The sequence below is a fragment of the Taudactylus pleione genome, unplaced genomic scaffold (genome assembly GCF_031769625.1).
Source record: "Taudactylus pleione unplaced genomic scaffold, aTauple2 ptg000347l, whole genome shotgun sequence".
In the NCBI taxonomy this organism is placed as follows: domain Eukaryota; kingdom Metazoa; phylum Chordata; class Amphibia; order Anura; family Myobatrachidae; genus Taudactylus; species Taudactylus pleione.
In genome coordinates this window covers 2,717,957-2,743,823 of record NW_028284748.1, presented here as the reverse complement: position 1 = coordinate 2,743,823, position 25,867 = coordinate 2,717,957, and the positions used below count along the sequence as shown (strand labels likewise).

At 42.8% G+C, this 25,867-nt stretch overlaps 1 protein-coding gene across 7 annotated transcripts in view; it reads left to right on the top strand.

The window, feature by feature from the left end:
* ADGRL3 (adhesion G protein-coupled receptor L3) overlaps window positions 1–25,867 on the top strand; it is a 558,102-nt gene that overhangs the window by 386,422 nt on the left and 145,813 nt on the right. For all 7 annotated transcript variants that reach the window (XM_088444095.1, XM_088444094.1, XM_088444093.1 and 4 more), the window contains 2 exons: window positions 13,811–13,979; window positions 21,513–21,638. In XM_088444095.1, coding sequence (XP_088300221.1) covers window positions 13,811–13,979; window positions 21,513–21,638 — 295 coding nt within the window. The remainder of the gene's footprint in view (window positions 1–13,810; window positions 13,980–21,512; window positions 21,639–25,867) is intronic.

Sequence of the window (25,867 nt, the reverse complement as noted above, 5' to 3'; positions counted from 1 at the left end):
CACATTTGGTTCCATGTACACAATGCCAGAGCAGTTACAGCCAATTTGCGTTCAACTGTTTATCAACCCAAACTATGCCAGTTCAACTAGCTAGTTGTATTTGACCAAATACGATATAGTCCCACTATATGTAATGCATGAGGTTATCATGTATTAAAATGCTATTTTCTTTTTTTTTAATCTTTACATTTTTATTGAAAGATAAAGTAAACAAACATTATTGATGACAGAAACATTGGGAATCATCCCAAAAATACAACAGAATTTTTTGCAATATAAATAAATAAGACAATCTCAAATATCATATTACATTAACAAAATATCAAATATAAGTAATTATACTATAGAAATTAAAAAATAGAAAGAGAAAAGAAAAAAAAAGAATAAATGGTGGTAGTGCCTAGATAGATAAAAAATACTGGGGGAAATTGAAGAGTCAGTAAAGACCGGGTGTAGGTAGAGATTGAGATTGGAACCATGGAGACCATATCTTCTGAAACTTAACAACCCCATTATTTTGCAAACTGGTGATGTACTCCATGGAAGCTATATAATTAATATTTGCCTCCAAGGCAGATAGTGGAGGACTGTGATTTTTCCAAAATTTGGCTATTAAAGACTTGGCTGCGTTACAGATGTGCATGATTAATTTATCTTGAGATTTGGAGATCCCAGGTGTAGGAACATTTAACAGAGCTACTACAGGCTCTAATAGCACATCAATTCCAAGAACATAACAAATTAATGAACGAACCTGGTCCCAAAAAGAGGTTATCACGGGACAAGTCCACCATGTGTGGAAAAAAGTACCCTCCCTCCCACATGACCTCCAGCACAACTTAGATGTGGCTGGGAAAATAGCATGGAGCTTAGTTGGTACCAAGTACCAACGGGAGTAAACTTTGTAACAAGTTTCTCTAACTGATACATTAATAGAGGCCTTGGCAGTACGCATTCTGATTTCTTCCCACTGCTCATCTTCCATAGACAAAGATAAGTCATTTTCCCAAGCTAGTTCATGAGGTTCGCGAGAAGGGGGGTCAGGAAGTAAAACCGAGTGATAAATCAATGGGATGTTACCCTTCCGGTTAACTGAATGAAGACATAGACGTTCAAACGGGGTAGGAGTACGAATTGAGGAAGATTTAATTTGAGAACGGATAAAACTAAGGACTTGGAGGTACTGGAAACGACACAAGGAGGGTAGGCCATACTGATCCTGAAAATCTGAAAACGAGGAAGGGGCAAACGGACCTTTAATATGTGTGAAACAATCAATACCACGATTACGCAACACAGCCGCAACCGTGACATCACACTCCATTGTAAACAGGGGATGGTTCCAAATTGGGGTCAAAGGGGAGGAGTAAGAGGCTAAATTCTGGGTAGCACAAAGCCTATCCCATAACCAAAAAATAAAGTTAATAGTTGGGACCGAAAGCACCGAGACTGGTCTGCATTGTTTGGGAAGCCATATTATGGAGCCAAGAGTTCCTCCTGTGAGAAAATTATTTTCTATGTCCACCCATTTTTTAAGTCCTGGTGCAGTGCCATGAAACAATATGATTGAGTTGGCATGCCACATAGTAATCTTGAAACACAGGAAGACCTAGCCCACCCGAGACTACACCCTTAGCTAGTATTGATCTACGAAGGCGGGGTTTGTGTCTGGCCCATATAAACCTGTTGCAGAGTATCTAGGAGGATAAGGACTGAATTGGGAACTGCTACTGGGAGAGTTTGAAACAAATACAATAGACAATATAATTGAATATTATTGATTTGTTTGGGGTCGTAGGTTATGTTATCAGAGGGATATCTAATAAAAGAGATAGTTTGGGAGGCCCTTTTGGCACGAAGTTTGTTAGCAAGTAAAGTGTGAGCTTTATTACCCTTGTCAAAGAACTTCTGATTAACCCATCTCAGAGAACGTTCAACCTTCTTGGACTGTATAGATTGCAATTCAGCCCGGGCCTTAGAAAATTGAGACAGAACTCTCTTAGAAAGGGTGCATTTGTGAATCCTATCCAAATTCGTGACAGTATTGGTGAGAGAGTTAAGACGTTGGTCTTGTTCTCTTTTCCTACGCGAAGCAAACTGAATTATGTCTCCTCGTATAACAGCTTTATGAGCCTCCCAAATGGTAGACATATTACATTCCCCAGGGACATTTAAAACGAAATAATCCAGAAGTTTGGATTTAACCATTTCCTGGAACTGAGGGATTTTCAGCAAAGTTTCATTTAGTCTCCAGGAAGGTTTACCCCTTGTGAATTCCAGGAGATCAAAAACTGCCACTAAAATAGAGTGATCAGACCATGAATTCGGGACAATAGAGGAACGATAAGCAGTCTGTGATAAAGACGCACAGCACAAAAACAGATCTATACGAGAGTAAGCATCATGAGGATTGGAGTAAAAAGTATAGTCTCGAGTGGTGGGGTTAAGGGAGTGCCAAACATCAAACAAATCAGCCTTGTTCATACACTTGTGTAAAGCAGAAGAATTTTGAGCCGTAGTTCCACCCGAGGGGAGACCTGATTTATCTAAAAGTGGGTAGAGAACAGAGTTAAAATCACCGCCAACTAAAGTCTTACCTCTTCTATATAAAAAAAGTTAATGAAAAAAATTGCGAAAAAATTTGGCCTGACCAGTATTAGGAGCATATAGTTGGCCAACGTAACCTCCTCGTGTCCGATCCTGCCCCGAATCATAACATATCTACCATCACTGTCGTGTTTTACATCTATTAGTTGGAAAGGGAGGTAGCCACGAAGGAGAATTGCTACCCCATTGCGTTTAGATATGTGATTAGAATAATATACAGTAGGGAAAACCCTGGATGACAATGATGAGTGTGAGTTTTTTTTTAAATGGGTTTCTTGTAGAAAAACCACATCTCCATGCAGTTTCTATGAAGGTGTGACCATTTCTGGGGGGTGTTTAAACCCTTAGCATTAATAGATAGACATGTGAGAGGCATAATAGTAAATAATACAAAAAATATCTACACAGAACAATTAATACAGACTGCCTCCTATGTGTAAAAGAAGTTAAATTAAATTAAGAGGGAAAAAACAAAAAAAAGAGAAGAGAAAAGGGGGGAAAAAAATATGTGAGAATAATAAGTGACAAGAAACACTTAATATTCCAGGTGGACTATCAATAATATTGAGCTCTACAGCAACAAGAGCTTACTGGTGGGATTCAAAATATATTAACTATGGACTCAAATTTAAATTCCTTAAGAGATTAAATCACAATGATCCCTAAAATTGGGGGGTGGAGTGGTTGGTGGAGAACCTGCTGATTCCCACCCACAGCATATCCCAAAATAACAAAGTGTTCCCTGAAACACAGAATATTGAGACCTAAGGAAGAAAAAATACCTAAACCACAGATTGTAGGCACATTATTTAAACATAATCAACATTAGCAAAATTATTGAAACATCTAATAATATCAAAACATACACAAAAATATATATATCAAACCAGGGCCAAGGACAAATCAGGTAGGAGGAGCGATGTCAGGTCTATCAGTGGATGAGCTCGAAGGTGATGTAAGGCGAAGCTTGCGAAGCATCTGCATCCCCTCTTCTAATGACCGTATAGTATGAAAACATCCATCAATGTCCACTGAGAGGCGAAAGGGGAATCCCCAACGGTACTGGTAACCATTTTCTCGGAGAACAGTAGTGACCTTACGAAGGTCTCTCCTTTTTGCAATAGTTGAGGGTGCCAGGTCCTGGAATATCTGTAACTGAGAGCCTTCGAATAGGGTCGAGGTAGCCGATCTTGTAGCCATTGTAATTTGATTTTTAGTCTTGAAAGATAGGAATTTAAGAATCACATCACGAGGAGGGTGGGTTTAGTACGCAATGCCAGATGGGCTCTTTCTATGTGAATGATGTCCTTTGTTAGGGAAGGTACCAATACTATAAATAGTTTCTTGAGATAGGAGTCCAAGTCACGAGCATTAATAGATTCGGGTACATTGCGAATGCGCAAGTTATTCCTCCTTTCCCGATTCTCAAGGTCTTCTACTTTATCTCTAAGGAAATTCAATTCCCTATGCAGATAGTCCATATCATGCCCGACCATTTCTTGCAATTACTGATGTTTATTCCAAGGTGGAGGTGCGTGTATCTATGGCTGCTAAATCAGATTTGAGTTCATCAATAGCTGATTGGAGGGCCGATGTGAAGGTAGATTTTAGGTCTAAAATCATTGCCTGCAGAGATTGAATATCATCCTTGGTGGAAGGAACTGATCCAGATTCCATCATTGTAGGCGGAGTACCAAAAACAGACGAGGAGGCAGAAGGTTGCTTGTCACGTCGGGAAAAATGGTGTGCAATATCCTGTGATTACCCTTTATTGGCTCTGGTGCTTGATCTACTCATAATATTTTAATTAATAAGAAGATGAGGAAATATGAGGATAAGGAAGTCCCAGTTGGTCATGCAACAAGCTCCAGGTGAGGAGGCAGGAAGTAGGTCACATCATATCATGGATATAAGGAGCAGGAGATAATCAACTGTCCAGAAAAAAATAAATAAATAATGTCTCTGCAGTAAATTATAATAACCCCAGTAGAGATGAGTGCAAACTCTCCAAACGGCAATCCTGCTTCCACTCCAGGGAGATAAATTGGAAAGTCAGTAGCTAGACCGCAACTTGAGGCAGACACTCTATATAAAGATGGCAGTACTTCTCAGGGTGAAGGAGAGTGTGATATATTAAACTTCAATCAGGGGTATATGGCCTGCCCATTAAGTTGTAAAATTAGACAGGGCCAGATATCTGGATGTTCAGGGGGCCCCAAATTTGAATGGGTTTTTACAGTACCTGAGATCCACAGGAGATTAATCCCAGGAGGGGGCACGTATCAATTCTGATAGTGGAGGAGTGTGGCTAATGGTGGGACATGCAGGAAGAGCTCCAGGAGGTCCAGTGTCCACATGGAGTCCCTAACCTAAAGCAGAAGGGCCAGAGGAGAGCCCAGCCTAGGAGGCAAGCGTCTGGGGAATCCCGTCACCGCGTCCTGAGGACCTCCGCGAGAGCTGGAATGCGCTGCCTGTGATCGGGAGCCGCCCGAAGGTCTTGAGCAGCGTCACAGGAGGCAAGTATCAGGGAGAATCCCGTCTCCATATCCCCAGGAGTACAGCGCGAACTCCGCAGGCCAGTAATCGGGCGCCGCCAGAAGGTCCTGAGGGAGAACCGTCCGGAAGGGTCAGCGCCACCGAATGTAGGTGCCAGAGGGGAGTCAACCTCAGTGTCCCCAGTAGTATAGTGCGGCATCCACAGCAGTCAGGCCTAGCAGGGAGTGGGTCGTGGGACCGGGCTGCTACTCGAGTCCGGGGATCGGGTGCTGCGGTTAGGCCCCGAATCCAAATAGGCCACAGGTCACCTGGGTAAGGTCCAGAGATACCGCCCAGGTTGTCCACGGGATTACTCCTCTCCGGGGGTGATTTCTGGAGATCGGTGAGGGTATAAAAGGACCCAGGAACTTCCAGGAGCCCTTGAAGAATGTGACTGCTTCAATGGCCTCCCAAACCACGCCCCTAAAATGCTATTTTCTTATAGATTGTAAGCTGGCCAACATGGCCCATCGATTTTGAAAAATGTTTCTGGTTCTGTATATAATAAATTATTACTAGTTGCAAAGTCATCAGAAACAAGTCAGAATCAATCTCAACTAAATATTAGTTACCGTACCGATTTTTTTTTTAAATCTTAACTATACAAATTTTGTAACAGCATGCAACTAGTTTAATAGCTTACAATAGAAGTACAGATGTGTCCACAACTCCACATACATCTATCCTCCATGCGCTACAAGTCGCACCATACATAATGCGGGAGACCGTCTGACTCGGTCGCGTTGAGTGTCTTTCGTCCAACTTTTTACCTTCAAATGCGTCTTATTCACACAGTGATGCGACTAGCTAGCACAAGCAGCTTCTGCTGATTAAATGTTCTGTGTGTGTCTGCGGGTGTATCTGTATGTGAAATGCTACATTGTAGTGTCAGTGGCTGTAACACTGTAACGTAGCATTTCGCATGCAGATTCACCCGCAGACGCACAGAGAACATAGGCATGCTGCATATCATGTTAAGCTGCTTGTGCTAGTTATTCGCAGCACTGCATAAATTAGACACATTTAAAGGTAAAAAGCTGCACAAAAGACGCTCGGCGCTACCGAGTCACGCCACGGCATGGTGCGATTAGAAGGGCTGTTTAACGCGCGAGGAGGCTAGATGTATGAGGACACATCTGTAATAGCCTGCAGGTTGTAATCTCACCAGAAATGCACCAGACAACTACAACGCAAAAAAAAAGGTGCCCATGGCCGGCAAGATTGGTCAAAATGCATGCATTTTGTGCTATCTGTCCTGGAGCCACATTATTTAATTAATTAGTGCTGGCAATTATGTTGAAAAATTATATTTTTAAAAATGTGTACAATAGTATGTTTTGTTAATTGAGTCAATATTATTTAATAAATGATAGAAGTCCATCAGGGGTGGAGGGGACCCATGTGCAGCCTTCTTAATTAATGTGGCCAGAATTAGCATTACAATAGTATTGTTTGCATAAATTAAAATATAAATTATTAATATTATTGCCCCAATAATACATTATTTAAATAATTATGGCTCATCAATATATTTATTATTTTTGGGGGCCCTTAATTGATATTAATTAGTGACAAAGTAAAACATATGTTTAATGTGGCTATTTATCATGTTCTGCGTAGACAGATAGCTCAAAATATGTACATGTTGTGTGAGCAATGACTTTGATCAGAACAATTTTCTGACGAGTTTCCAGCAGGTTTGTCCTTTCACATCCACCACAAATCACTAGAATAGACTGAGAAATTTGTCAGTCAATCCCAAACTCAATGGGTATTAAATTTGGAGACTTTGAGCTCAAACTGGATGGTGAGTTTCTGTAATTTGCGGACAGATTTCACTTGTAACCTCTTACCTTTTGGCACAAGTCTTGTTTTATTACTGTGTATTTTCACAGGTGTAAAGCACTTTGGAGTATGCTGAATTCATATAAATAAATGTTACTAAATAAATCATATAAAGACAGTCTGTTTATACGCTTTTCATGACCTTTTTAACATAACGCTACAACAATCTATTTTTTCAGAGAAAATAGGAAAGTGGTAATTAATAAAGGAAGTGGTCCAAAATGCAAGAACTTTGAAGTGACAATTTATTTTTCTGTCAGTATGCACATTGTTATTGTGGTGAAAGCAGGGTGCCAGGCACAGTTGGAAATAGATGTTAAAACAACATGTCATCCCCTGACGCTAGCACTGTATTCATTATTGTGTCTTGCTGTAATGAGATATACAGTATGTACTTTGGAAATGTTGTGTGGTGTTTTACTATTCTTACATTTAATCAGATCTATAGATTTAAATGTATTCAAGTTAACTGCCACAACTTGTTTATCATAAATGGAAAACATGTCAGTTTAAACATAGTACTGCAGTTTGGCATTATTCAGAAAAAATTAATGAGTTAGCTACAGTACAGCCAACAGCACCTGGGGTAACCTCTCCTAAACTGCGATTTAGAGGGAATGGATCACTGTGATTACTTCATTTATTCACATCAACAGGCCTCCTGTGTGTCTATTTTTGTGTCTGAAAAACTGTGGAAATGTTCCACCAATACATTTCTTTGTTAAACTACAGATTCCCATATATCTTTAATATTTTCTTGTTATCTATATCTTTAGATAATTACTTGCTCCATGTGCTTATGTCTCCCCCCTGACATTAAACATTAATATATGCAATAATATATGTGTTGAAGCTATTATGTTGCTGTAAGAAAAAGAGGTCTGTCTTTTGCAAAACAAGGGAAGAAATGAATCACACATGTTCATCAAGTGCCCAGAGTCTATAACTCTGGCGCTGGCCGCACACAGCTCAGTGCGCTGCCGGGTGGAGAGGACAGGGGCCCGTGTCGGAGACTGCACATGGGCTCCCTCCTCTCTAGAAACGCCCTTGGTATCCACCAAATGCAGGATGACATTGGACTTGGGGCCTGATTCAGAGTTGGGAATAGAGATAGCACTTAACTGTGTATCTGGACAAACCATGTTGCAATGCAAGGGGTGTAAATAATTTTTTTTTTTTTTGCATGTAGGGTAAATACTGGCTGCTTTTACATGTAGCCCACAAATACTGCACAGCTTTATTATTACTCTACAATTTAGATGTCAGTTTGGACACCTCCCTCCCAAACCTAAATCTCTCTGCACATTTTAAATCTGCCCCACCTGCAGTGCAGCATGGTTTCACCAAGATGATCAGTTGAGGGAGATATCTCTCTATTCCCAACTCTGAATCAGGCCCTTGGTCCCAACCTTGCAGTAGAGGATTGAAGGGTACAGCAGTCCAACTGATATGGTGACAACATCCCTTTAGGATAGGATTTACCAGTAGGATCTTTGTGTGGTATCCCCTTTTGTTATTTGTATTTGCATATATTTTATAAGACTGTCTCTGGACCGGGCAGCTACTGCTGAGTGGAAAGAAGAACTAAACATAAAGTTGTGAGATTTCCAGAACTTTCCAACACTATTAATATAGCCACATAAAATGATGCATGATAATACACGGAGAGCTCTTAAGATAAAATCACTGTAATAAGTGTAGATACTTACTGAAGCTTGTGGATGCCTGCGGTCACTTAGCGGATACACTTAGGAAACACTTGGCTAAATAGATATGTGTTCCATGGGGTGAACAAACTCTACAGACACATAATGAATTCTAAAAAGTAGGGATGGGAATCTAATGGATATATATTTAGGTGGGGGACAGCGGGACAGATCTCGGTTGAAAGGTAAGCAGGAGATATCTGTGGTATCTCCTGCATTACTGTCATAATGAATAGCCGCGATCCTTAATTTTTACAAACGTAGGTGAAAATGTTAATTTTCACCTGCTTTTGTAGAAATTAAGTGATAATGAATAGACCCCATTGTGAGACCATTTCTCAACTGATGGGTTCTGCTTTGAACACAGTGGGGACATTTATAAAATAAGATGCAAATGTCAAGTAAAATATTGCAGAAATCTAATAAGTCATCCCCTGTACTGAAGTAATGCTATAGTACTACTTATACTGTATAACATGTCTTCAGATCAGCACCCTACAGCCATAGACTACTATACTTACCTCCCTGCTGAGGCTGCTGATACTGTATGCACAGTAGAGAAATCACAAAAAAAATGGCAGGGGGATGCCAAGACATAGCATATTCATGTTGTGCTGCAGTGCTGCAAACGTAAAATATATGTACAGCTTTAGACTTGGCACATTCAATCTCTATAGAAAAATAAAGCTCAGACTCTATTCGCTAAATGGATAAGCAGGTAATATTTTCCCTGCATGCAAAAAGAAAATTTGCATAGTTTGCCCAGGAGCTAATTTGCACTAGATTTGTTCCTGATAAATGCCCAAAATGTCCATAATTTACAAAGGAATCGAATTATAAGGAATCAGCATGTGATGCCGGCTGTCGGAATGCCTCCTGTCACAATACCGACAGCGGAATTCCGATGGTTGGCATCCCGACAGGGGTCGGGTAAGTATACTTACCCACCCTCTTCTCCCCCTAACCCTCCCTTCTTGTAGCCTAACTCAAACCCCCCTCACCCCGCACCCTAACCCTCCCCATTTGTGCCTAAACCTAACCCACCCCCCCTCGTGCTTAACCCTATCTCTCCCCCTTAGTGCCTAACCCTAACCCCCCCTAGGGGTGTCTAACCTCCCCCAAAAACCTAACTTTAGCCCCGCTATCTAACCTAAACCTAAACCTAACTCCCCCTCCCCCCCCCATGGTTAACACAAAGGACGCCCCGGACTTACCTCGTTTGGGCAGCCGTCCATCTGTGTTCCGGCGTCAGGATTAAGATAGGCACCTATATTTCGATGCCTATCTTAACTCCCTTGTTGAGATTCAGCAGCTGACTACATCCCATTTCTAATACTTCTACTAAATATATCAAAGAAGTTTGTTTGTTGGCTAATATCTTCCACATCTCTCAAGGTAAAGCTGCCAAATCTTACGTAGCTATTTAGAGCCCTATTTACTACAATCTGCATCTAAAATGCAGATTGTAGTGTAATATTTCCAACTGAGGGCCAGATTCAGACCCGCTCACGAGCGCTGAGCAGGGTTTGGGGAACCGGGGGAAACCCTGGATAATGCCATCTCCAGGTGGCGTTATTATCACAGGGCTTTCCCCGGTATTTTTTCACAATATATTTTTTGTAATTTTTGCCAGATCACATTTCCCATTACAATTATGGGAAATGCGATCTGCTAACTAAAAATATGTGATAATTAGGGCTTTGGAGAAAATTTTACGAAGTCTACTCCAATTGCCCTTTAGTAAATTTACTTGATACGGAAATAATGTTTTCACTATGTTAGTAAAAATAATGTTAATAAATAGAGCCCTGTGTATCAAAAAAGTAAGCTACAGTATTAGACTACAGAGCAATAAATCTTATATATAAAATTAATTGGTCTGTTTGTTTGTTTGTCCAGTTATGCATTCGGACACCCTGCACCGATTGAGATGAAACCAATGCAAGGTCCTGGATCCTGGACAGGTTTTATAGGGGTTAGGATCCATGTCGGACCTCCCGTTGGTGTACACTGGCCAGAACTTTAACCCGGGGAACCTGTTCTAAAACCTTACAGAGTTGTGGCAATTGGTCTGGGATGCCTAATGGAGTGGTTGAGGTCCCGGTCGGACCTCACGGTGGAGTGCGCTGGGCAGAACTTTGACCCAGAGAGCTTGTTCCGGGCCTTCCACTGGATGGATTTGGATGACATCACATAATAAAACTTAATAACTTGAAGATTTAAACCCGGGTACGTCAGCTAGTATAAAATAAATATACAAAAACATAGCACAGTATCTTAAATAATCTGTTAAAGTAACATAAGGAAATTATCAAGAGCATTATTCATTAGTGACAAATTGTCTTATGTGACAAAAAAAGAAAAGAAAACATGTTCAATGTTTGAGCTTTGTTTTACAGAGGTGTGTTCGATACCACAGGTTTTTTTGCATCACTACTGTTAAGGACTCTGCATCAGCGGCGTTACTGTGTATTTGAAGGTCCCATAGCAAAAGTTAGCAAGGGCCCCTATGTACAACTCAGTGGTGAAAAATGTATAGAACACATATAACTTTGACAAGGAAGATGGGCCCCACAGCAGTTGCACACATTGCACCTATGGTAGTTACTCCCATGCTCTGCATCTATGTTCTCACTCTGGGCCTGATTCAGATCAGCACACAAATACCATCGCAGCTGCGATGTCTCACGGATTGCAATTGCAAAAATATATTAACCATTGCTTAGAGACGCCCACTGAAAGCCGCTAACACACAAAACCATAAACATCGAACACAGATCAGGCAGCCATGAGCCTCCTGAGTAAATCTAAGATGCTGCAGGCCCAGCAGATCTCAAGACACGCAGAGGACTCTCTTGCTGTAAGCAAGAATGCAGTGGCTTTTTGATGCACGCCCTGAAAACAGTGTTTAAATGGTCTGACACGCATGCATTTTTGTAACCACCCCCAGTTACCTCCCCCAAACGCTGACTACCTGTCATTCAATTTGCGAGTGAGTCCTTCGTGATTGCAGAATAATTGATGCGTGTGCGCAGTGCGGCTTTCTCTCATACGCAATGGCCTGCAATCACAAACTGCACAAATATTGGCATTGTGTGCGAACCTGAATCAGGCCCTCTGTCCCCCAACACTTGCCTCTATTCACCTCTTTACATCATGACAATGTCCTTGTCATTACTGTGATCTAACACAATTACACAAGTGGATAGGTTATTTGCTTCCTCTTACAAGGTCAGAGAATGCTTTGTGCTGATTTGTGCTTATGTGAATGATCATTTTACTTTCAAACTGCAGACATCCAGGGAGACCAAGAGATACAGCACAGACTGAATACAGGAAGATGCTTCAACCTTAATTAGGTGTAACTTAAAAATGAACATTCTGTAGCCTATTTTATATATTATACAGGTCCTTCCACTTATTCTACAGTGGCTCAAATTTTGAATAATTATCAACAGCACTGACTAGTTTTTAAAAAAAATGTTTATCTCATAACATCCTCAAAACTTATGGGTGGTTTGAGAGTTCCAGACATTTTTAGACACCTACCAATGGGTCTGATTCAGAATTGCTATTCATGCAATAATGCTGTGTAATAATATGATAATGCCGCTACAGCATACTGACCACCACAGCATGCATTGACCAGGCTGGCGGAGCCTCAAAGGTTAATGGGGCCCAGCAGCTAAATGCAGAGGTCCGGGGCACACTGCAATGCATTACTAAATCCCATGAGCCTCTGCAGAGGGGTCAGAGGGAGCCTCTGCAGAGGGGTCAGAGGAGCATGTGCTGAGCTGTAATTGGAGGAGCCCACTCCTGATTCTTTGATGATCAGCTGCAGCCCATACTTGCCAACTTTGAAAGTCTCCTCTCTGGGAGAAGCCCTTAGGGGAGAAGCAGTCAGCCACTCTAGGGGACGGGGATGGACTGTCACGTCATTACTTTACAGCAAAATGCTGTGAATCGTGGGTCTGTGGGGAGGGTGCGGAGCTATAATGATGTGATCCGCCCCTCCCTATGGACTGGTGATTCCCGGTAATGTTGCCCCATCCTGCCCACTTCACTATGGAGTGTTCAAGGTGCTGGAGATCCGGCCACTCTTTCAGTGGTGCAGACATTACCATTATAGGAACTTGCTTGGACGCTACCCAAGAAATCGGGAGCCTCCCGCACCTTCCAGGAGAGTAAGCAAATATGCAGCAGCCTCATGGTACTCCTTACTAGGGATGGACATTAGAAGACTTTCATCGAATGGTGGGACGGGCTTCCCCGGTGAATGTTCCGATGTGATGGGCCATAGCCTCTCGCAGCACAGTGTGGATAACACACGCATTTGTGCATCATTCATTACCGCTTCAGCGCTGTTCGGTGACACCATCCGAGGGGGTGACACCGAAGCTCTGCTATTTTGGTGTCACCCCCTCAATTGGTGTCACACAGTGCGCCCTGCACCCCCCCTAGTGATGCCACTGTTCACATCCAATATTGTCTTGCACTCTACAATCCCCATCATGTCATGTTTACATGTTTATTTTCTATAATCCTATTCAATAACTGTTAGAGGTAAATTCAATTAGACGCGACTAGGTCGGTCCAGTGAGTAACTGCGGCTATATACAAAAATCCAGGGTGAAACTAGGTGCATTGCTGCAGGACTGAGAAATGGTGGGTGCCTTAAAATGCAATAGGAGGGCAAACGTACAGACTTTTGCACAAACTAATAAGCAGTGCAGGTACATATTTTTTTTGCAGTTCATAAAAGTGCCTTGATGATTACAATTTGTCATAATAGCTGTTAGCAATCAGTCAAAAAACCAAAGCACAGACACGAGTGGCATTTAGGATGTATTTGTGCACATAACCAGATAATACATGAAGTATTCTTCATTTTTCAAGTTGGTTAATTCACAGTTATTCTTATTATTTGCGAAAATGTTGTTTATTGTGTTGTTTTTAGATTTAACTAAAACTAAGAAATGTATCCTATCTCAAATGCATTCTGTTTGTTTGAATTACAATTTTTTATTTTATTTTAGTAGACTCATATGAAAATACAGATGTCTAGTATGATGAAACAAATACTGACCACAATGCATTTTTGGTTGTTGTTTTTACAGATCTTGGGTTATAGGTGCAATAGCACTTCTCTGCCTGTTGGGACTGACCTGGGCTTTTGGACTTATGTATATTAATGAAAGTACAGTCATCATGGCATATCTGTTCACTATTTTTAATTGTCTTCAGGGAATGTTCATATTCATTTTCCACTGTGTACTGCAAAAGAAGGTAAATCGATCATATTTGTTGTTTTGTCATATTTTCCTATTGTACAGAATGCAAAATATATCACTAAGGTCCAGATAGATTTTTTTTTTTTTTTAAATACCAGTCATTTTAACCATAAAACTGCATCCAGGTGCATGAGAATTGGGACATCTTTCATTATCCATGCAGGTGTCTGGCATGTTCCTCAAAAAAACAAAAATCAAAGGCTTAAGTGTCAAATACTTTATATAATGAATATATTAGCTTGCATTATTGAATTTATTCCAGCCAAAGCGCAACAAATCTATAATGTACAATGTTCAGTTACTGTTGTAATCTTGCACATCTCTGTACATTATATTTTTCGTGATTTTATGTGTATGGACCGGCACACGAAGATGTTAATGACCAGCAGCGGTTCCTACCATTTTCAGTCTTAGGGGCTGACCCGTGCCGAAGCACACGCCAACCAAAACTGGCTGGATTACATTTTTTCTATTGTGCTTACGCAAAAAACTCTATGGGGGAAGGAAAAACATAAGTCCATGCGCACAAAACATGGCTTCTAGTGACTGCATCGGCTAGCGTTCTAGCAGCTGAAGCAGCTTCACTTTGGAAGTGCTTCTGCTAATGGCCATCCAGACTGGCAGTCCCAGGGAACAAACTTCCCCCTGGGACTGAATGTCCGGCTTGTGATTAGAAAGAGAGCTTCCAATATTTCCTAAATCTGCTGCAGTCACCTCTTTATACCTCACTGAGATACTTACATTTTGCGGATCTCCCCTGAAAATGGCTGTTTTTGGGCAATTTCCTGCAAAATAATTTGCTAAATATGTCACTCAGGCTGACAACTGGAGCTGGTTGAATAACATTTCTTCATTAACACCCAGATGATAGGTGCTCACACAGCAAGACCCAACTCCCCAACTTACAAGTATAACCAACCAATCAAAGGCCCAGACATTAGAACTTTGACACAGCTGGGTTGGCAGCTGCCTCTGGGACCCTGCCTCTGGGCACTCTCTTGTGTATAATGCAGAACACTTATTTACAAACTAGTAGAAACACTACAGATTTTTCCAAACTCCGCTATTACAGTCCGGGTTTTAAGGATACCCATGCTTAAATCAGATTTACTGTGGTACTAATTAAGTCACCTGTGCTCCAGCATGGATATCCTTAAAGCCTGGACTGGAAAAAAAATACTGTAGCAACATGATCAGAACAAATTGGAAACATACCAGACACTTTTTTTTCTTTTTACCTTTTTGGAAAAAAGAACTTTCACGGTTAAAATACTGTTCCATGTTAATAGGGAAATTTTTTATGTTATGGATGCATGTTGTCCACTCAAGTGGATACGTGTATACCTTTTTTCGTTTCACAGTTTTTTGTGTTTTTATAAACCTTGAAGACAAAAAAATAAATAAATATTGCATTAGGTTATCTTAAGTCATGCATTAAAGGGTTAAATACTTAAGAAGTCATGTCCCTTCAGGACCATCCAGCAAAAACAAAAATTGCTCCAAAAGACTTTCCATCCTTTAGTAAAGGTCACACAGAGACACCCATATATAGGGAATATAAATACACAAACACACATACAGAGCGGACTGGCCATCTGGCAATTCTGGCAAATGCCAGAAGGGACGATGTCCGTAGGCATGCCCGGCAGCTCTGCCCCCTGGGCGACACTGCACTAAGCTGCTCAGTCAGCTAGTCATTGCGGCCGCGTCATTGTGGAATGTCGTTATGACGCGGCCGCGTAGTGACATCACTCCCCGGCAGCAGGGCATGATAGTGCAGCGGGGGGAATCTCAGGGGATGGCCAGAGTCCAGGCACCTTATGTGGCCTGGCGTGCAGGGCTGTCCGGAAGTACTGTATTAACAGGTTCACACTGGCGCGAGGAGCTGAGGACGAGGCGGCATTGTCATGGTCATAAGGAGACCAGCGGTGCGCATAGGAGGCTGGGCAGCCAGCAGCACTCGGTTCGGAAGTAGTCTCCCTGGAGAGAGGTGAGTTGCTGGGGGGGTCATTACTATTAGGGCATAATGTTATGGGGGCATTATTATTAGGGCATAATGTTATGGGGGCATTACTATTTGGGCCTAATGTTATGGGGGCATTACTATTTGGGAATAATGTTATGGGGACATTACTATTTGACCATAATGTGTTATGGGGACATTACTGTTTGGCCATAATGTGTTATGGGGGCATCACTATTTGGACATAATGTTATGGGGGCATTACTATTTGGGCATAATGTTATGGGGCATTACTTTTTTGGCACAATGTTATGGGGCATTACTGTTTGGGCATAATGTATTATGAGGTCATTACTGTTTTGGCATAATGTGTTATGGGGCATTACTGTTTGGGTATAATGTGTTCTGTGGCATTACAGTTTCGTATAATGTGTTATGGGGCATTACTGTTTGGGCATAAAGTGTTATTGGGGCATTACTGTTTGGGCATAATGTGTTCTGGGGAATTACTGTTTGGGCATAATGTGTTCTGGGGCATTACTGTTTTGATATAATGTAGAAGGGACACTAATACTGCAAGGCATAACGTGAATAAGGGGCACTACTGTGTAAAATAACAGGAATATGGATCTCCTCTGTGAGACGTAACATGAATATGGGGCACTACTGTGTGATGTAACATAAATATGGGGCTCCATTGTACAACGTAACATGAATAAGGGGCTGTGCAGGGTAATGTGACAAAAGTGCACCACTGTGCGGTATAATTTGATGAAGGGGCCCCAATGTGTGGTGTAATTTGCATTTGGGGTATGATTGTGTGGTTTGCCCCTTCCCAGCGAGTCCACATCTGTTTTTTTTTTTTGCGGGGTAATGCGATGAAGGTGCACCACTGTGCGGTATAATGTGACGAAGGGTCACCAATATGTGGTGTAATTTGCATATGGGGTACGATTGTGTGGTTTGCCCCTTCCCAACGAGTCCATACCTGTTTTGTTTTTGTTGACGGGGTAATGTGACGAAGGGGCACCAATGTGTGGTGTAATTTGCATTTGGGGTACGACTGCGTGGTTTGCCCCTTCCCAACGAGTACATAAATGGGTTTTTTGCGCGCACCTTTCAGTTGTGGCTGGTGGCACCAATGCTCTTATTTTTTTATTTATTTTTTTTAAATCTGTTTATTATTTCAAATAAAACATTATACTTTACAGCAGTATATAGAAAAAGGTTTTCAAAATTACAAATTTCAAAACAATGGTATAAAAGTACCATAAATATTATGCACATATACAAAACATATACCGTAACCGGAATAGAAAATGAATCTAAAGTTCAAAGTCAGATATTTGACCACATATTCAGAAATTTAAGTACACAATACCGTAACCTGCATTACAATCCAAATACAATAGTAATAACATAATAATACAAATAAAATCTAATGAGATAAAGAAAGGGGGGAAAATAAAAAGAAAAGGGGGGGGACATAACAAGTGGGAATAGAGGATATTCAATCATATGATAATTGAGAATGAATTGTCTCTGTGATCAAGAATGAGACAAATCCGAACATGGTTGGAATCAACCCCTGCTAATCATATTAACACAACAAAATACATTAAATAACCAAACAGGCATCATCCTCAGGTCACACTTCTATACAAATACCAAGATGTGGTCTCGAATACTTTTAACACTTTCGACTGTGTGTAGGAGTCGAGCGACTCAATATAGGCTCCCTATTTGTTATAAAAGGAGACTTCCCCAGTCTCTAATGCTGGAAATACAGCTTGCCTGTCATAATATAAGGTGGTGAGCAATAGTGACTTTACTGAGCCTAGAAATGGGGGAGTAGAGGTGGTCCAACTACATAATATCACTTTTTTGGCTATGGTTACAATAACTGTTAGGAGAGGGATTATAGATTTTTCATCCACACCAAGGTCCCAATTCTTAAAATTGGCACACAAAAGTGCCAAAGGATCACTTCTAAGTTGTAGATTAAAAATATTATTAATAAAAACTACTACCTTTCCCCAAAATTTTAGAAAATTTTAGGACACAACCATAGATTGTGAAAAAAGGTTGCGTTTGGACGTCTACATTTGAGACAGTTACCTGACTCCTCAACACCATGGATCTCCTGCGAGCTTGTGATATATACACTCTATTAATAGTCTTGATATGGAGCCAGGAGCAACACAAAAATCTCAGGGTTGTGTCATAGTGTGTAAGCAAGTCATCGGCTGTGGTTACAGATGGTATGTCTCTACCCCACGACGCTACTGTCTGTTTCCATACTCTATCATATGAATTGCCAACAAGATCCAGCGTAAGATATTTAGTTTTGTATGGATGAAGTATTGTAACTGACAATAGGTTATGTAGTAAATCCTGGAATTTAGAGATAGGATTTGTGACATAATAGAGCTAGCAAAATGAACTATTTGGAGATACATAAAAAATTGCCTATGAGGTATACAATTTGTATTATGTGCAAGACATTAAAAGGCAGGACAATTCCGCCAGGATCAAATACATCCTACACCATAGCAATTCCCTTATCCTTTCACTGGAGGAACAAAGAATTATCTAACCCTGGGGGAAATAGCGGGTTACCTACAAACGGGACATATTTAGAACTTGTATATGGCCTTTTAAGTTTCAGACATATAGTGCGCCAAGTTGCATAAGTGTCACGAAATAAAACATTGTTGAGAATATAAGCATGAATAAGACGCTTAGGTGAATGAAGTAGTTCGGCCGCCGAATACGGTGCAAACATGGCTAACTCAGTTGTTGGGTGTGTATAGGTGTCTCTACACAATAACCAATCGCTAATGTATCTAAAATGTACAGCCCTCATGAACGTAAGAATATCAGGCAGTCCTAAACCCCCTTTCACTCTGGGCAACTGTAATTTAGCCACTGCAATACGAGGATGACCTCTTTTCCATAAAAATGAAGTAAACAATTTGGTAATGATCTTCACATCTGATAAACCTAAACAAATAGGCAGCATTTGAATCGGGTAGGACAACTTAGGGAAAGCTACACTTTTAATGAGAGCTAGTCTACCCAAAAGAGAAAGGGGCAGCATTTTCCAGGCATTTAACAGTTTGGTTAATTGTGATATAATAGGTGTGTAATTTAAATGATATAATGATGGTAAAGATACTAGGATGTTAATACCAAGGTACTTGAATTGGGTAGGAGAAATGCGAAAATGACTATAAGCCGAATGTTGCAAATCAGTAGGGGAGATTTTGGCGATAGGCATCAGTTCAGATTTATGGAGGTTCATTTTGTACCCTGCAAATGAGCCAAAACTAGATAACAATGTAATTATTGCCGGGATGGAAGAAACGGGGTCAGATATGAACAGGAGCATGTCGTCTGCAAATAAGGACAATTTAAGTTCAGAAGATCCCATAGAAATACCTTTGAAATCAGTGGATTGCAAGTGGTTCCAGCGCCATAGCAAATAGAAGGGGAGATAGGGGACACCCCTGCCGAGTACCTCTTTGAACACAAAATGAAGAAGAAAAATAACCGTCGCTAGATACCTGGGTGACTGGGGAAGAATAAAATGTTGACAGAAGAGATATAAATTGACTAGGGAAACCAAATTTAGATAAGGTGCAGTAAAGGTGATCCCACGTGACAAGGTCAAACGCCTTTTCAGCGTCCATTGAAATAATAGACTTGGGTAAACTATCAGAAGTCAGGGCAGTCGACTGTATCACAGAAATCACCTTGCGTATATTTATAGTAGAATGGTGTCCCCAGATAAAACCTGTCTGGTCTGGGGCAATAGTATGAGGCAAAATTAATTTCACTCTATCAGAGATTATTTTCATGAGCAATTTATAATCTGTGTCTAGCAATGATATAGGCCTATAAAATGCCGGAAGTAGCAGGTCACGACCCGGCTTAGGAAGTACCTTAATAGTAGCAGAATTAAAATGTGTAGGGATATAATTATTCGTAAGAATAGAATTATAGAAGGAAACTAGAGGTGGGCAAATATTATTTTGTAGTATTTTAAAAAATTCCCCAGAAAAGCCAGGAGCTTTTAACGTCTTTAAATTTTTAATACCAGCAGTAACTTCTTCCAAAGTAATTGGGGTAATAAGCCTATCAGCCTGTTCCTGATATAGACACACATAAACAAGGAGGCTCACACATAGAGACACACACACAGCCAAATTTACTGGAGCACACAAACATGTGTTTCCTTGTAGTCTCCCCTCCCTCTCACCCAGGGCCAGTGCAAGGTTTCAAGCTGATCTAGATAAAGCTAAACAACAGCGCCCTTGCTTCCCTGCAGGCCCGTCATGTTGCTGAAAGACAATTGTGATAATACCTGACTGTGCTGTCCTGGTGCATACACCTAATGCTGCCTTCTTTAGATAGGGGATCCTTCTTTAGATAAGTGACCACCAGAAAATGCAGACATCATTGCAGTGAGCACCATCAATCACATTCTTCATCCCAATGACCGCCATACTGCAGAGACAGCAACCTAGTGTTTGTCATACTGTACAGAAAGCATACTAGTGCGCACAGATAGTAGTGCTGTACAGGATTATATATATAATCACTAACTGGGACATGTCAGGAGCTCTCAAGCTGCAGTTGCACTACAAGTCCCAACATCTCCACTTCTTAAAACCTGCACTTTAGTTAATATACCCCTAAGTGTCTGCCAGCCGTTTGTAAGAAAAAATTGCAACCAAATTGGAAGGGAGGGATGGAGTTACCGCCACTGACTAGGAAAGTGCTGGCTGTCTACATCACAGTGCACATCAGTCATGTGCCTAGAGTGTCAGTGCTGCTGTAGTAGCCACCACTAGCCAGCCCTGGGACCAACACTAATAACTTGCCTGGTGGTGTAGTGTGCGGGGTGACAGGGCTAGATGCTGCTGCTAAGTTCTGTAGCCCGTGGCCGCTACCAGCATCAAGTAAAAGATGGATTTCTGTTTGAGAGTCAGCCTTCATTTTTTTATCAGGTGGCTCAGTGGTGCCCTGTAGTGACCGCTGCCCTAGGCGGAGATGGCAGCAGCTCCCTCTTACTCCATGACTACCTCTTAATACTACTTCCAACACTCCCACAAGTCAGGACAATTATATGTGATCGTATTGTCACTTTCCATTTCATACCCCAAAGTACCCTATTTCATGGAAAGACAGCCCCAGTCAAGTTCTGTCTGGCTCAGTATAGGACAGCGATTCGCAAAAATGAGTTACTTTGCATCTGTGCATGTGATGTATGCATAAACTCACCGCTTGTGCCCGAGCACAGAAATCTGTCTTACTCAGAATCAGACCCTAAGCATCCTATAAAAAAGTTTTATCTTGCACTAGCAGTATATAAAATGTTAGATTGTGTATTATATACTTAACATTTTGGAGAGTCAGGCACACATATACATATTTACTGTATGTCCTCTCAAAGAAGTTCGCCAAACTATACGGTCATGGTTAAAGTCATGTATAATTGTCATTGGAAACTTTATAAAGTGCATGTGAATAGTTAATAAAAATATTCTATACTATTTTTAGGTGCGTAAAGAGTATGGTAAATGTTTACGAACTCATTGCTGTAGTGGGAAAAGTATGGAGAACTCAATCGGTACAACCAAAACATCTAGTTCCCAAGCTCCTGGGAGGTATTCCTCTGGCTCACAGGTAAATAGCACGTTAGTGATATGCACTCAGCATGTTTTTATATTCCTCTGGCTCACGGGTAAATATCACGTTTTATGTACTCAGCATGTTTTTTATATTTTACTAGTTTCTCCTTAATAAATTACATCATTTGATTTTACTAATACCTATAAATTGAGTATAGTTTTGTAAGAAATTCAATGATTACAAATTCTAGGGACTAGAACAGCAAGAAAGCTATTTTGGAGGCATCCAGAAAACGTTTACTCGAAGAGTATTTACTGTGTAAAAAGACTAAAGGCCCCTACACACTACACAATATTGCGATTTGGCCGTTTTATTCGCATCGGAACTTTAAATTGTTCATATTGTGCAGTGTGCATGCACTACATTGTGTAGTGCTCGCTCCCGTGGGGTCGTCAGCCGAATCACATGATCTTTTGTACATGCAGTAAAATCAGGCGATGCAGCTAACAATCGCCTGATATGCGAGTGCTGGCATATCGGACACCGGATCGTCCAGTGTGTATGGACCGCCTGATTTGTCGGCCCGGCGGCGCTGGGGTCGTGGGTCGCATCGCTAGGTACACAGTCGTTTAGTGTGTACCCAGCTTCAGAAAATACATATGGAAAAGCTGCTAACAAACAGATGATGCACTAGCTGCAGAGGGAGGACTTATTTTAACATGCATTTTATGGAAAACAATATTTGTATTTTTTATTGCTATGCAACTGTTCTGATAAGGGCTTAGTTTATCACAAGGATACAGCATAAAAAGGTATTGATTTCCATTTTTATTTGTAGTAAGTTGTTGTAAAAATTTTGTGATTTCTGCTTGTACTCATTTCTTTTTTAGTATTAGTAGCACGCAGTTTATTAATCCTTTATACAACAGTATTAATACTCTATTGCTATTCTCAGACTTCATTAATTAGTTTTATTTAAGTAATAGTGATTTCAGTTTAGATAAGTATCAAATGTAGCTTAAATAAATTACACATGCATGCACATCTGGAGCAGTGTGACTCAAGCTGTACATGATGTAACCAGGTTGTTCATCTGTGTAATCATAAATTCTGAATTTAAATAAGCAGTAGGAAGCACTGAGGGCACGGCTCTAGAGGTGTTCGACCAGTGCGGTTGAACAGGGGCGCCACCCATAGAAGGCGCATTCCTCTCCAAAATACCGATTTCAGCGGGACACTACTGTCCCGCTGTTCCACCTGTGGGCCGAAGTGGCCCGCGAGTGGTCAAATCGGGAGGTTGGAGACCCGGGGTGCCGGACCCCGGAGAATGAATGGATGCTGCGCGCATGCAGTGACGGGAGAGGACTGGGGGAAGCCCAGCTAGTGAGGCTCCCCCAAGCCTCATGCACGTCCCCAAACAACGTCACGTAGGGGGAATGGTCTATGGTAATTAGGCCACACCCTAATTTTCAGTTGCGCGTGGCTTCGCCGCGCGCGATGTTAGGGCGCACTGTAGAGAGCCGGCACAGGGTGCTCCGACCCCTGGAGCCGGCCCTGACTATAGACAGCTTGCTGTAGAATAGGCAGCAGGATCATGAAGTCAGCAGAGGGATCACAGGGTCTCATTCAGACCCGCTCGCGAGCGCAGGACGCTCGCAAGCGGGTCGATGGTACCCAAATGCGCATGCACATGACGGAGGGAGCTCCGTCGTGCGCATGCGCGAGACCCAGGCGAGCGACGGGGTAGCCGTCGCTCGGGGTCTCGCACCAAAGGGGGCGTGCTGTCGATGGTGAGTGACAGCACGCCCCCTTTGGCGGGCGTGCCGGGGCGTACCTGCCAGACGGAGGCATTCCCATGGGAACGCCTACTATGCGAGAGTCCAAGAGGCTGCTCCAAATTTAGGTAGGAGGGCCCTGATTCAGAGCGAGCGCTCTGGTCAGAGCGTCCGGCTCTGAATCAGGCCCACAGTTACATGTGGTAAAGAGGAGGCTGTCAGTGAGTTTAATCCTGAATTAACAAACAGTAAAACCAATAAATATGTTGATTTTGAGGATGTTAGTTTATGCATAGCAAAGTCAATGATGCTAACGCTGTCTTGAACCTACTTGCCTATCCTCTCGATTCAGCAGGGAGCCTCCCGAATATTGGGTACCGCTCCCCCAGAAAGGCAGGCAAGTCTTCCCCAGCAGCCGCTGACCCCCTCCCCCCTGCCACGGTTATGAGAGGCCCCCCCTGCCGTCGGTGTGGCCCATGATACGTGAATCGCCCCCTGCTTCACAATGCCTGTAATCTCGGCATTGTGTGGCGGGGTGGGGCCAAAATGACGTGATCATGTGGCCCAATGCCAGCCACACCCCCTTATTTTGCCGATCTGCTGCACCCTCCCGGAAGGGGCAGCCAGAATGTTGGCAACCTTGTGTCCTGAGTTGACAATAGAGATTTTTTTTCCAGAAAGGGTTCTTCAGATCACTCTTCACGCCCACAAAAAAATAACTGCTTGCTGGGGAGGAAGGCGTTGTGAGCCCCTCTGCCCGGCTGCAAATCCATAGGGGGGGGAGGAGAGGAGGCAGCAGTCTCCCAGGCAGATCCCACAGTGGCTTTGATTGAGGAGCCATGGCCATCATAGGGGAGACAGTAATCAGCTCCTGGAAAGGGATAACTAACTATACGTAGCTGACTCCTTCCCTTTTCACCCGCTCCCCAGTTTACACGATTTTCATTAATTTTACCATTCCCACCTTCAGCTTCCGGATTGATGCTCTGTATCATGTCTCCAGCTCTCACCATCCTCCCTCTTTGTCACCTCTGGTGTGTGTCCCATCAGCCAACCCTAGCTGCATTTGTGCGGGCACAGGGCCTGATTCAGACCCGCTCGCTACCGCTCGCAGGTCTGATGGGCGTGTTTTTTTTTTTAGCCTACTCACCCACAGCTTGTGGGGGCGGCCTGGAGATGGTCCCGATTATCGCGACCATCGGGCTGCCGACGAGACCCTGTGGTAGGGTCGCGATTCCCGCAAGCCCGAGTGGACTTCCTGCTCTAATAGAGCAGGAAGTCCACTACTGACATCACTGGTGATGTCAGTAGGGCCACCCACAAACGGCAGGCGTTCCTAACTCCCCCCCCCCTGCCTATAAAATGGGGCAAGCTGTCACTCACCATCGGCAGCCGCCCCATCATGTAGTGAGCCCGGAGCGACTGAACTTCAGTCACTCGCAGGGGCTCGCGCATGCGCACGCCGGAGGCGGCGCATACGCAGGGGGCAAACATCGACCCGCTTGTGAGCGCTGTGCACTTGCGAGCAGGCAGAGCCGGCCCTAGGCATAGACAAACTAAGCAAATGCCTAGGGCATTTGGAATGCCTAAGGGCACCCAAGGCCGCCTACGGCTGCAGAGCTTTGGGGCAGGCACGGCCGGGCACCTGCTTCCTGCTGGGCAGAGACTATGGAAGCTACTACTGATGATCGGAGCTCAGCTGACAGATCCTATCGTCCCTGGCAGCAGCAAACAGTGAGCGGGCAGCGGCAGAATAGCCAGCGGCGGTTTGCGGGGATGGGGCACCTGGACGACGGCTAGTGGTTAGCACAGTTACTGTGCTGGGACAGGGGTGAAGGGTGCTGTGCTGGGAGAGGGGTGCTGTGCTGGGTGAGGGTTGCTGTGACTTGTGCTGGGACAGGGGTGAAGGGTGCTGTGCTGGATGAGGGTTGCTGTTACCTGTGCTGGGAGAAGAGTGCTGTGATGGGTGCTGTGCTGGGTGTGGTGTGCTGGGAGTGCAGCACAATGGGAAGAGGGGCGACAGCACAGTGAGCCCACGCCCCTTCTGTGAGGCTAAACGCTTTTTCAGGATCCCAGGGGGGGCACCACCCAAAATCTTGCCTAGGGCACTAATTTGGCTAGGGCGGCTCTGCAAGCGGGTCTGAATCAGGCCCACAGTTTTATAATATGCTGTACTTTGCTGTTACTCTTACCAGAGTCACACTGCTGTGAAATTCTGCATGTCTCTTACAACAATAACAGTACAGAGTTCAGAATGTTTGCCTGGGATCAGTAACCAGCTCTAATTGTCTAATTGTCCTTGGCAAAATAATTGGAGAGCAGATTTTCATTCACAGCTATGTTCAGCGCATAGAAGTAGGGAACACAGAAGGGGGATATACTCTTGTTACCAGGGCACATTTCTAGTCAACACTGCAAATGTGATTTGTCCAGGCCTGTAATACTAGGTACAGATCCACAGGAAACATACAATCACTGGTCAATAAAGTATGCCTCTTTTGAGCTGGC